Genomic DNA, 13272 nt, shown 5'->3' with positions numbered 1-13272 from the left:
AGGAGTGTATGAATAAGGAGTGTTTACCGGAGAGTAAAAGAGTGAAAGAAAGAAAAGAAATTTACCTCGTTCAATCAGTCAAAGGGTTAAGGTTTCTTTCGTACTTCCTGTTCAGTCTCTTTGTAATTACCTCTAAAATGGCCCAAAATCCCGAGAAAATGTAAATTTAATTAATTGAAGCAGCTTTTGTTAGTGAAAAAGAGAAATGGCACAAAATCCCGAGACCATTTGATCAATTCATTCTCACTAGCTAACTACTCTCATATTACTTTCTGTAATATATAGTTAATCCTATATTATTTAGTATATCAATTTCATTATCCTATATTATTTATGAATAATATGATAGTATAGAATATTACCAATAATTCTGTATGTGCAAATAACTGTAGATTAATTAGAAACACTTTGATTTAGAGAAACTAAGAGAGCTCTAAACAAAATAGCTATAATAAAATGGAACGAAGGCACATGCCATATACATGTACTCAGAACTCGATTAAGCCGGCCTTCATCTTATTCTGTACATCATAACGTTAAACATCACCACATATATAGAAAAAAGAAAAAACGAAAGCGACGAAATTGTAATGGAAGGAACGGCAAGTTATAAAAGTAGAAAACTGCAGAAAATAAACATTTACAATAATTTACAAAGGCAAAAAAGAGGAGAAAAATTAAATAAAATCCAACACCCTTGAAAATAGTAGCTTGGTTGGTAAATGTTCTATAATGAGAACTTGAACAAGGTTTCTCATGACCTGACTCATCCCATAGGAGTCTGCTTGAACGATATGTTCGGTGCGGTAACCGCTACTAAACCAATTATAACTAGTCCAATTTCTGTCAAAAGAAAAAATAAAAAATAAAAATTAGTACCAGAGTTAAATTCTTATGAGCTTTTGGTAAAAGGAACGCGTTTTAGATAACATAATTTGTTTGATATCATGATCTAAAATCAAAGATTAGTATATAATTTTGTTTAACCAAAATTCACATACAAAGTATGCGTGAATGTGTGTGTGTGTGTGTGTGTGTGTGTGTGTGTGTGTGTGTGTGGAGGTCGGCATCACAGGACAACTAATAAGATGCCAACAGTGGTGCACCAAGGGAACATGACAGGAAGTTGTGAAGTGTGATTGCTTCCTTGAGCACGTGCGTGAAAAGGCTTCAGAGGAATCCCTCTGAAACCTTCTTTACTATGATTGCACGTGAAAGTAATAAACATAGAAAATGTGTGTTTTTAATTTGAAGGCACTTACCTGCGTGAATCCCATATAAACTAATAATACTAGAACTTCAACTCTGAGCACATTCAAATGGATGAAGGCTCCCTTCTGAGAAATCATGCATCCTAAACCGTTCTAAAATTTCAAAAGGCCTGTTGCAAATAAAAATTCATAATTTCCTTAGTAATCATCACAAAAAAAAACATAAAATAGTACACAATACTTGATTGGGATATATATATATATATATAGCTATCGATAGATAGATACAACGAACTGGCATATGCAAAATAGGAAAAAAAAAAAAAAGGGATGCTACTTAGTTACACGAAAAAGATGAGAAGATAATGGACGAAGAAAGAATAACTGGGTATTTGGTATTTCTCCCTCCATTCCTTACATTTGGTATCAGAGTCATGCCCTAAACTTAGTCGTGCCAATAGATTGGTAAATCCTCATATGTCGAACAAAGGACTCCAAAAGAAAAGGAGTCAAGCCTTCTCGAAGACATAGTTAAAAATGACTAAGACTCCAAAGGAGTCGAGCCTCGATTAAGGGGAGGCATACTTTGTTCGAGGGGAGGTGTTGGATGATGAAAGTCCCACATCGGCTGATGTAGGGAATGGTCAGGGTTTATAATTAAGGAATACTCTCTCCATTGGTATGAGGCCTTTTGGGGAAGCCCAAAGCAAAGCCATGAGAGCTTATGCTCAAAGTGGACAATATCATACCATTGTGGAGAGTCATGTTCGTCTAACCGAAAAAAAAAAAACAATTCTCATTGTGGCTACTAGGGGATATTGAAATCTCAAATGTTGTGAGTTATGAAGTGTATATTTAAAACGGTCGAGAACTGATATGATGATAGAAATCATGTGGTCAGTTATTTATTTCAAAGCCTCTCATGAAAATCAAAACAAAATGAGTAATAAACCTCTGAGCCAACAAAACTTTGCATAATAAGTGATGCATATTTAACATATTTTATGAAGACCAAGGGATCAATGAGGCTTACAGTATGGCTTCTCTATTACGGCACAGTCTGCGCTGATTGTTCTCTATTGCAGCCAACACATCGGCAGCCTGCGGTCCGACCACTCCACCAGCAACAACTGAAGGGACCGGAGCAGTTGGAGTCCATAGCTGGGAGAGACGACGACATCAGTAACACTCGGAGAAAAAGATCAATGGCCATTTCACAACATTTTGTCATACATAATAGAACTTACCTTTATGGTATTGTCGATCCCACTAGTAGCAATGGCACAATCAAATGGATGACTTTGCACGCAGTTCACAACTGAAAAAGTGGTTTTGTGCCATTTAGTTTCGGATTGGGTTAAAATGATAACAATTCATCTCTAGAATTATACAATGATATTTACCAGCTCCATCTCCAACGAGGATTTTAATCAGTCTACCAGTTCCTTTTTCCCAAATAAACCATCTCCCATCATCACTTCCACTGGCAACATATTCACCTGAAATATCATTTTAATTAGGTTAACAAAAAAAATCAACACAAATAATAATCCAATCTTTCCACATTCATTTCTTGGAGTTTAATTATCATGCAAAGATAACGTAATACATACAAATTTAAGGATGAAATTCAAATTTTAGGGAAAAGATAGGGTTGATTGCAAATATAAGGATGAAATTGACAAAACCCTAATAGTGCATAAAAGAACTTTTAATTTAACTTAAATGCAATTTCCTCGGGGTGAAATAGGCACTATAAATAAAACAAGGCAACAATTATACACCCAAAGAAACTTTCAGGAACCTAAAATTTTAACAATTTATAATACAATTTGTCGATCCCATGGTTCGGTGAATACCTCTTTGCCCGAGAAAACTAGCTTGTTTGATATCAGTTCCGATATTACAATGACCAACATATCTTTGCTTCATATCAATGACGGGTTCAGGCTGCATGTAATATAACACAAAGCTCACTCAGTATGAAGATACCATTACATTAACTAGGGTAAACATACAGAAGCAAATAATATTCCAGTCCAGACAAAAGACAAGAAGATTCTGGGTACTAGTCAGTTGAAAGCAAAAGTCATGGTTTATAAATAACTTATGTCATGTCATAATCCACCTAATGCGCCCAAACAAGTGGGTCACTTCAGAAGAGACTTTTGTTTGTAATAGCTAAAAGTCATGGTTTAGCTAATGAGTATCCATTTTTTTCCCCCTCATTCCTAATGAGTATCCATTTGAAACAAATCGTATTTCAACTTTTTTCTGTGTATCCCCGGGAGATAAGGGAGGCTGTCAATGTAATCATCCGGAAACCAAAAGTTAAACTTACAGATTTGTCTTCCCCGCCCCCTATTCTTTCCAGAAACTGAATTGCAAGTAAAAATACTATGGAGATAAAGGACAGTCCCTTGGAAAATCGAAAATTGGCCAACCAAATTTGATAGAACACCATACGTCATACTGAATTCTACTGGCACGGAGTTCATTTATCATGGACCCAAGATATGCATAATACGCAATAATAGTAGTGGTTTTCTCAAATGTTCTAAGAAACCCCAAATAATTGAAAGTGGCAGAAAGCATCTATTTAAACATGCATAGCATGTGCCATCTTGCAAACTTCTCAATCCAACGGAGTCATATTTGACTGCAACTTAAGTGGCAGCATAAACAGAATTTTTAAAATTTGTAAAGGAAAAGTTATGAGGAAATTCGTGAAATTCAAAAGAAAAGTATTACTGGAACCTGATAAAGTATTCCATCGTTTTGTGATGATGAAGGAGACCCACAGGTGCCATTTGCGCCAACCCTTTCTCTCGCAGGATCAATTCGTCTATGTATTCTAAGATTTAAACTTCCTTGTAGAACATTGGAATCAACATCATGGGCTTCATCACCTGATAAAGTTTCGAAGTCCAGCTCCACCTCCTCGTCATAGTCAGAATCTTCTCTTTCCGATCTCAGCCCATCTTGTGAGACATCACTATTTGCATCTGAGCGGTAAAGAAAGTCACTTAATGATAATACTCCACCTAACGGTGCTGATCTTAGAGCTCCATCATTGCTTTTATTTGATTTTTCTGATTCAGCTGGTTACAATATAAATTAATAAATCAAAACCCTAAAGTGAGCAGGAAAATAGCAAGATGCAAAATGTTTAAACAAAGTTCACAACATCACTGTGAAGGCATTTAAGCCTCGCAGTCTACAACAAACAAACATTTTGAAGGCATTTAATGATAAGCCAGCATTTCGCACAAATAAATATACCTTAAGAACAAACTACAAATTTTGAGAGATGATATTTTGAATTTGCAAGACTAGGAAACAAGACCTTCATGGAAGATGACAGGGAAAAAAAAATTCATCTACTAGTAGGAGTCAACAAAAAGCACGCTGATTTCAGTTAGTTACAACGGTTGATTCCTTCTTCCAGCCATTATTCTTTTAAAAAACAATTAAGGAGAAGAAGTATTGGTAAATACGGATAGTACAAACAAACAAAAAAAAGAGCAAAACAACAATCTAGCAATGCCAAAAGGATCTACAAAAATGAACTTCAGTAGAATAAATCGTGTAGTTATATAAAGTAAGATCAAAGATTGGTGTGGAGCAGTTCAGTTCTCTCAACACCGTAACAGCAATGCATTTATTTCAATCCCAAAATCCTCCACTGGAAAAAGTTTTGATGTTCAACTACTGAGCTCTCCCAGACCTCACTCAAAGATAAATAAAATCTTCTAAACAATCATTTACCTGCAGCAAGGTCCCTCTTTACACTTTCCACCTTCTCCGCCACTTCAGGATTAGATGGGGCTAAATACTGAGCAGCAAACGCAAAATCTAGGGCTTCCTTATGTCTACCCAGCTGCAAGAGAAGAATAAAAATATAAAAAAGAAGGATTGAATCTTTCACTACAAGTTGAACCATTTTACAGAAGTTGGAAATGAGAATCCAACTTCTTCAGGAGTGTTATTCATTTGTTATACTAATTAATTATAAATAAAAATGATATATCTAGATTTGAATGGAATAAAATGTTTGTATTCCGATTAATTAATTCTAAGGTACATAGCCTTCTTAAATAATAGAAAGACTCAATGCATAAAAGAAAAGGATCATAACAAGAACAAAATAAAATCATTTAATGATTTTACAGCTACTTGACATATTTTCAACCAACCATATCTATAAATCCTCCTGAAATGATAAACTAATGTTAATATGAACAAATGACCGTAGCAGTCCTAACTTCCACCTATAGATCAAGACCAACATGTAATTTCTGAAAATTTTCAAATATTGTTGAACAATTCACACTTGCGAACAAACAAAACAATTTTACTTCAACTATGCACCAAGTAACCTTTGAGACTCTTTATTTTATCTTAAACCAGAAAAGTTATGTAAGAGACATAGCTCCCCAAAGTACGAAAACTGAAGCAAGTGGTAGCATAGAACAAGAAAAGAGTTACCTGTGATAAAGCTTCAGACATGTAGTAATGTGCTCTGAAAGAGGACTGATCAATTTTCCTAGCACTGTAACAATCTCTTATTGCCATATGAACATCATTTTTCCACTTCCGCTGAATAAATTTCAACTTTCTTAATTAGAAACCAAAGAAAATACTAACAGGTAAAAGTTTATAAAAGTAAAGTAATGAGGAAAAAAGTACATCAGCCCAGATGCTCCCGACTAAAGAAAAAATTGAAGTAGATAGTAATTCTATCCTGACCCACGGAGAAAACTAATGGTCATTTTCAAACTTATGGCTGCGATATAATAAAAATAAATAAATATAGAAATGGAGGCTAAGAACCCCTAAATTACCACACATACTGAAATGCCTTTCGGAAGCTTAATTCTATTAAAAAAATTGAGAATATGGAGCCACTGAACCAAACCACCAACTTGTTGTGAGCAGGAGATAGTCAAAAATCACAAGGAAAAAATATTAAACGATTTCTTAAAAAAAAAGGTCCTACAATGGAGATTAGAAGATTCTTTGAAATTCCTTTTGTAGAAAGGCATCGACTCCTTTAGTAAAATATTTGAACAACAAAAAAACCTCTTACATTTACTAGCCACAATATGTTCTCAAGGAATATCCATAACCACCAACCCCACAAAAATTGTTTTCTTAGTACGAAATATCAAGAAAAGTGGAAGACCAAAGATTGTGGGTACATAAGGTAGAATTTCAAGCAATAAAACTAAGGAATTAAACATGAACCTTGAGTAATAAACCAGCACGTGTGCATAATGAATCATGCTTGAAAATAACTCCAATATTACGACCATATCCATCCAAAATTTCATTGCATGCCTCAATTCCACCAAAGTAGTTCCCAACCTCCGTGCATTTTTCAGCAATTTGTAATAATTTTCTGCATTTATCAAGCTGAAAAATTCTTGATCGATTATAAATTTGAACCATTCGAGTAATAACATTGTTTCATTTGAAACACTCATATGAGAATCACACCTTTGCATTAAGACCACAACTTACAGGCAGACTATTGGATAAATTGGAAATAGGATACTGCAATTCCAATCCATTGAGTATGGGAGTGAAGCTCATTAACTTAGATACATCTCCTGATGTATATTGCATCGTACTTTGCCCAGCTTTGGGGGAAAAAAAATATATAGATCAGAAGAACTAAATCAAAACACATTAAATATCAAAATATTCGTTAAAAAATACAATAGTTGGCATTATCTAACTGATAAATAAAACACTGATTGCAAACTCAAACAGAAAATTCACAATAAGATGCGTTCTTAAGAAAATCAACATAACTTGGCTTTGAAACAGCCATCATCTATGTAAAGTGCATAAAATGGCATTCTACAGAAAATTTATAACAAGTACTTGTAGATGCAGGAGTGAGAACGTGATGATTGGAAATAGGATGACTAACCATGTCATGTGGAAATGTGATTTGGTTATAGATTTATTAATTATCTAAGACCCAATAACATTCTTTAAAGCCTAATTAATTGTATGAAGCTAATTTACATGTATTAAGAATATTTTACTTAATATGTTAATTCATACTGAATTTAAAACTAATTTCTAAATAAAAGTTCAATAAAATATATGAAGTAATAATTTTTACGTTTTATTTTCATGTCTATGCCCAAGTATTATGGGTTTAGGATGCCTACTCTCCTCTAACCATTACTGCATAAAAAATGCACCTTTACTATAATCATAATGGTCAATAAACAATACCTTGACTGATAAACTTTTTCTACTACTATATGTCCCTAAGATTTGGGTTTAGTAGTATTTAAACGCCTGAATTTTCAAACTTGACTGTTTAGCCTCTTAGTTTTGGTTTTAGTTGTGGTCCCTCCATAAAATTTTAATGTGACATTTGTTTTTTGTAAGAAAAATACTTTTCTTTTTCTCTCCCTTCTCCCTCCTCTCCCCTCCTCATTAGTAATTAATGGAAAATTGGATGGAGGGACCAAAATGCAACTAAATCCAAAACTCATGGGCTAACTTTTGAATTTGAAAACTCATGATCCTTAATGCTACCAAACTCTAACCTTCAGGACCAAAAGGGTATTTTTCCCAAGAAGTTACCACGAAGAACAAATCAAAATAGTGATAAAAACAAATAAATAGGAAGTATGAAGTGCAAAAGAAGCTAAATATTAGTATGTACCATGATTTACATTCATCAAATATACATGTTCTCCACTGTAGCTAAGCAAGATCTCTTCTCCATTCGGACTAAAAGTAACATGAGTCAGATGCAAACCCGAGCGAACCTAAAAAGAGAGGGGAGTGTGAGATACGGTGTTTGAATTGGTAGAACCAAAGATGGTTAGAAATCTAGCAACAGCAATTACATGTTTTTAAAACAATAAAGTGCAATTCTTACAAATTAAAATAGTCCATTGGGGAAATGTCGTACCAAAAAAGTTTTGGAGACAAATATAGTGTACTGCTAAATACATGAATATATTGTGAATTCTCATTTATAAAACTACTAATTATGCGCCATCAGATTAACATAAACAAAAGGTTTTTTCTTTTTTTTTTTTCTTTTTTTGCGCAAGTAGAGAGAAACATTTAAGATATGCATCAAAATCATGGGTTTTGCAAAATATGAGACATGGCCATACTTATTGACAAGAAGAACCGCCTTTACATCTCAGCTTGTATACACTAAATTGACTTTCAAGATTATTACTACTTGATAATGTTTCCCGTAATAGTATGCTGTTGCCAGATTGATGTTGACTATGATTAATAGCAGTTCCTGAACTCACCCGATCCGAGAGATGCATTGGACAGAAGTAGTTAACACAAGGAGGTGGTGACATCCTTTTCTGGCTGGAAGACAAGGGTGGCAGCATCCTTCTATCATATAACCGTGCAAATGCATCACTGCATATAAAAATCAATAGAAGTTGAAACAAGAACAGTTAGACCCTCATACTTTTTCTTCCTTTTCAGCGATTCCTCTAAGTGGAGTGCCAGCAATAGCAGAATACCTTCCACCAACTAGAAGTAAATGAGGCCTAGTGGTACTAATGTCACAAGATTTTAAAGCTAGGGTTTGTCTGGGAGGATCAGCCAGAGACCTCTTTGCTCCACACCGCAAATCAAGCTGCCAATGAGCTTAACGTGAAAACAATGAACCCCAAAAACTGATACCAATAAAAAAATACATTATGACAAGGAGCCAAAGGGTTGCATAGGCCTCCCAATAGGAAAAAAATACATAAAAGATTAATTACAAAAAAAAAGGAGAGAAAATAAAAACTTCCCAAACCACTTGATCTTTGAACGGAAGACACAGAAAACTCTAGAGAAAACAATACTTACAAGAACATTATGACATTCTTGGTGAGAGGCTCCATCAGGAGGACAAGACATGCCCTCTCGAAAATCATGCTGTCTAAGAGTACCATCCTCACTAGCACTCCATACTACATTTGGATTCCCTATTTCAACCTTCAATGACATGCAGACGAATATTTTAGGAACAATAAATAGGTTTGCTTAACCAATATTTACATAATGCAACATGATCATTCATAGTAAATAAATTATTTCATTACGTGTAGTAAAAGATACTTTCAATACATAGTTCCTTCAGAGTTCTCGACTCTTACAGCTAATTTTTTTACTCTTCTGGTGTGACACTGATACAGAGCTGATGACGCTATGGCATTATCATCATGTCCTCTACCTCTTAAGCGAGATAAATTAAATAATCGCACCTGTTAGGAAACAAACCCCGCCCAAAAAAATGTAAATCATAAGCAAAATCCAACTGGCATCAACATCCATGAGAAAATTTACACTGTAGCATATTACACCTCTGCATCCCCAGCTCCCGAGACCACAAGCTCATCAGAAGTTTCAGGAACAAATTTTGTACAAAATATGTTTGCAGAATGTCCAGTCTCTACAGAGTGCAATAGCTTTCGACCAGAATAGTTCCAGATATTTATCTGCAAAAAACATGACTAACAACTAACTTCGAGAAACATAATTTTCTTCGAAGGATGGAAGTTAAAAAAAGATTAACAAGCCACTATGCAACATGAATACACATTCAATTATCATCTAACAGGTAATGTAGAGTATGCTAAATCTTCATTATCAATTTATCGTAACTACTTTAACTTGATTTGATTCCGAAAAAAATAAGCTGAGATATCCCGTGCTTTCTCTTATGGTGTCATCTTCATTATCAAGTCCTAAAACTCTATTCTTCTGTTCTTGATTCAATGAAAATTGCTCTAGAAAAAATTTGATAAGTCAAGTTCGAAGAATTTAGAAACTACTCATATCCATAAATTTTATAGGACAACATTTGCCATCTCAATGTCCAACTGAAAGAAAACATATCATCACACTCTCAACTCAAACTTTTGGCATTTGAAGACTTATCCGACAGGCAGCATATTGTCCAAAATTGTTTTGGTCCAAAAATAGTTGTCACTGAGAAGAACAGTCAGTGCTCCTCATTCCTCACTAACATGCACAATAAATACTCATACATTTTCATAAAAAGTCACAAATAATCTATACAATAACAGGTTTACTGGTTCAATCTTCAAGAATAACCATCTGGTATCCACTACATATAGTCTAATGATAACATTTTCCTATCATCAAAAACTTGAGTCGTCCACAGCGACTGTAGATCCAGGTAAACAAGTCATAGAAATTGAAGGATAACTGTCTTACCCGAGTATCATCTGATCCGGATATTAAAAGAGAACCACTAGAATTCCAGGCGACAGCATTAACACACCCCTGGTGCCCCTGGAGAGAGAGAAAGAGAGAAGGAAGGTATTTAATTAACAAACAAGGAATTACAAATTGACAGGATAGAGACGGCAAAGAACAATGGAATTGTAAGGGAATGGAAAAACAACAGTTGCACATAATTTTGAGAAACAAAAAAAAAAAAAAAAAAAAAAAAAAAAAAAAAAAAAAAAAAAAAAAAAAAAAAAAANCATGCATCCAACCTAAAGAGGAAAGACTCTAACAGTCTCTCATTCTTTAAAAGATGAAATTCCTCATCCCATTATAGTAAATAGGTTATATGCATCACCTGGAAAATGTCGTCTTAAAGAGATTATGACAGCCCAACCTCAATACCATTACTTTCAGAACCCAAAATGACTAGTATTAGTTAAAAGTGAGGGCTAAAGTTTACAGGCTTCCAGCTTCCACATAACCATGTTGGAGAATCAACATCAAATACAGTTCTACAATATCCAATAGAGACAAGGGGGGAAGAGAACAATAGCAATCTGAGCAGATCACAATGACTCATTTCTCATGCTACTTACTAAGACTACCTCCATCAGGTAAATAATGAACCCCCTTTCAGAATTCCAATTTCTGTACCACATTAATACGATAGTCAATAACTCGTCCCATACGGCTTAAAACAACAGATAAGACGCAAGGTGCAATTGAAATAAGCAATGGGCTGATCATCTCCATCAATATTAATCTTCTGACATATCTAGAAGTATTTTATCTTCATAATGAACAGGCAAGGAAACCAGCAGTATATTAAATGCTTAGGCAAGAAAACTTCGATTTTTGTTAGATAGTCCAAGTATCCTCACCTAACAGTCATACTACTTACCTAATAGACATTAAACATAAATGACATGGAACAAACCATAAAGCAATAATCTTAATGGCATGGATAATAATACTAATTGCTCAGTACACCATGCACTCGACATAATATACATCATAAAATTTATAATTAAGAATACATCACTGATAATTTCACAAAAAAAAAAATTAATAATGTGTTTTAAGAATAATGTGAAAAAATCACAGCACATAGAAACTAAAATCTATACCGACCTCCAGTTCCTTTTCCTGGGAGAGTCTTTGGATGAGTGATGAGTGCATCTGCAAACTATAGTTGGGATTCTGCATACATAAATGACTTGGAAAAATGAAACAAATTCCTAAGAGGAAAAAAAAGTAAAAGCTTCACAAAAGCAGATTTCATCAAGCAGGCCTTATGTTTCAGTATTAAGTAAAACACATAAAAAAACTTTTCCCTTTTCCAAAAAGCAAAGAGTACTTTACAAACATTAAAAAATAGCATATAACATACAAAACGAGCCACCAAGAAAGAAAAGCCAAACAGAAACTTTAAAGTAAGAAAATAGCATGCTGACCTGCTTTTCAACGTACGGTATAGTTTTTATACAGATAGTTCCTTATGTATTTATGGATGGATGACGAACATATTAATCTTCGAAACTATGTTTTCTTATAGAAAAGAAAACAAGAGAGTGAGAACATAAGAAGAATTTAATCCGGAATTTTTTGCAGAATAGACAAACTGCAATATAGTTCGTGCCTAAGGATCATAGTTTTTTCAACTTGTATTGATATACGGACACGTTTTTTTTCATCGTTTTTTTTTCAAGGAAAACAAAGAATACTGCATCTTTTACAAATTTAACAAAGAATATCTCTATGCAATGAATTAAAATGCGTGGAATTCCATGAGTCGTAATGAAAACAAACAACGACTGCAATCTAGGTTCTTACTACTATTACCCTGCTTCAAGTCATGAGTCTGACACATCAAGAAACAGGATCAATGAAGTCAAACAGACGCACTCGAATGAGAGTTTCTTTTAGCAATTTCAGAAAATTCGAAATCGACCAAACCAAAATTGCATTGCTTGTCGTCCACAAACAGCCTTCAAACAATCCAAAATCTCCGATGTTCATCTCATATAGATACACTTCTCAGTTCGCCTCCAACAACAAAAACAATCAACTAAATCCAATAAGGCGAGTGATATATCTAAAATTCACAGGATTCTACACAATCAACTCCGCACAAAAGAACGTTCACGCTCCAAAAACCAAAGACGCATACAATTCACATCCAATCCATAAAATCAATTCTACTAACTCGACACTTGAAGTTAAACGAATGCAAACCCGATGAGAAGGTAGAAAAAGATGAAGAAAAATCAATTACACATACTTGACGAAAGTTGATGTGCCTGCTCTCGAGCAAACCGCAGACGTTACCATCGTGAAAGGCGAAATCCTCCATGAGATAAGGGAGAACTCAGAGAAACCCTAGCGTGGAACCAACTCCGACCGATTATCTGCAGTTGCAGCAGTGAAGGTTCCGATCATTCTACAATTTTCACGCTCCCAGCTGAGAACCGTCCCTATGGCGTACCCAAATAAATATATAGAGTGCTCTGTGGGCGAATTAGATTAAGGTCGTGTGACAACTAATTTAATTAATTTCCTGTTAAGAATGAGAAATAGAAATAGAATTGGGATCGAAAGTATGATCTTCATTCATGTTTAACACGTTTAAATAGGATACAAACTATCAACTAATACCTAAAAATAGAAAAAATATATATCTAACTAAATCTGGTAAATAAATAAAATATACGGTTAATCAAATCTATACTAACAACTCCCTAAATATGTGAGATATATTCTAACTAATTATCACCGCAAAATATCCTCTTAATACTCCCCCTCAAGTTGGAGA

General features: G+C 34.4%; 1 protein-coding gene across 4 annotated transcripts; it reads right to left on the bottom strand.

The window, feature by feature from the left end:
- Positions 1-454: 454 nt before the first annotated feature.
- On the bottom strand, positions 455-12950 carry LOC111788114 (WD and tetratricopeptide repeats protein 1-like). 4 transcript variants are annotated; one of them, XM_023668313.1, is made up of 20 exons: positions 12742-12950; positions 11592-11660; positions 10446-10523; positions 9569-9703; positions 9362-9469; positions 9072-9200; positions 8738-8853; positions 8513-8630; positions 7903-8008; positions 6711-6853; positions 6459-6626; positions 5700-5810; positions 4980-5091; positions 3969-4312; positions 3071-3161; positions 2615-2710; positions 2459-2529; positions 2245-2372; positions 1263-1381; positions 455-843 (listed from the first exon to the last, which is right to left on the bottom strand). In XM_023668313.1, exons 1-19 carry the CDS (start codon positions 12811-12813, stop codon positions 1300-1302), a joined length of 2277 nt encoding a protein of 758 aa, XP_023524081.1. In that variant the 5' UTR covers positions 12814-12950; the 3' UTR covers positions 455-843; positions 1263-1299. The 4 variants fall into 4 exon arrangements, with proteins under 4 accessions (XP_023524081.1, XP_023524083.1, XP_023524082.1 ...); XM_023668315.1 differs by having other exon boundaries at positions 3969-4216; XM_023668314.1 differs by having other exon boundaries at positions 6735-6853.
- Positions 12951-13272: the final 322 nt, after the last annotated feature.

This window comes from Cucurbita pepo, chromosome LG02, assembly GCF_002806865.2.
Source record: "Cucurbita pepo subsp. pepo cultivar mu-cu-16 chromosome LG02, ASM280686v2, whole genome shotgun sequence".
In the NCBI taxonomy this organism is placed as follows: domain Eukaryota; kingdom Viridiplantae; phylum Streptophyta; class Magnoliopsida; order Cucurbitales; family Cucurbitaceae; genus Cucurbita; species Cucurbita pepo.
The sequence above is the reverse complement of the archived record's forward strand: the minus strand, read 5'-3'. Positions and strand labels throughout refer to the sequence as shown.

Excerpts from the sequence above, each read along its gene's own strand:
- LOC111788114 (XM_023668313.1), bottom strand. The coding sequence starts at position 12,813 with ATGGAGGATTTCGCCTTTCACGATGGTAACGTCTGCGGTTTGCTCGAG. Across the intron at positions 11,661-12,741 it reads GGCACATCAACTTTCGTCAA|AATCCCAACTATAGTTTGCA; the intron begins GTATGTGTAATT and ends TTATGTATGCAG. Across the intron at positions 2,530-2,614 it reads CCTCGTTGGAGATGGAGCTG|TTGTGAACTGCGTGCAAAGT; the intron begins GTAAATATCATT and ends CCACTTTTTCAG.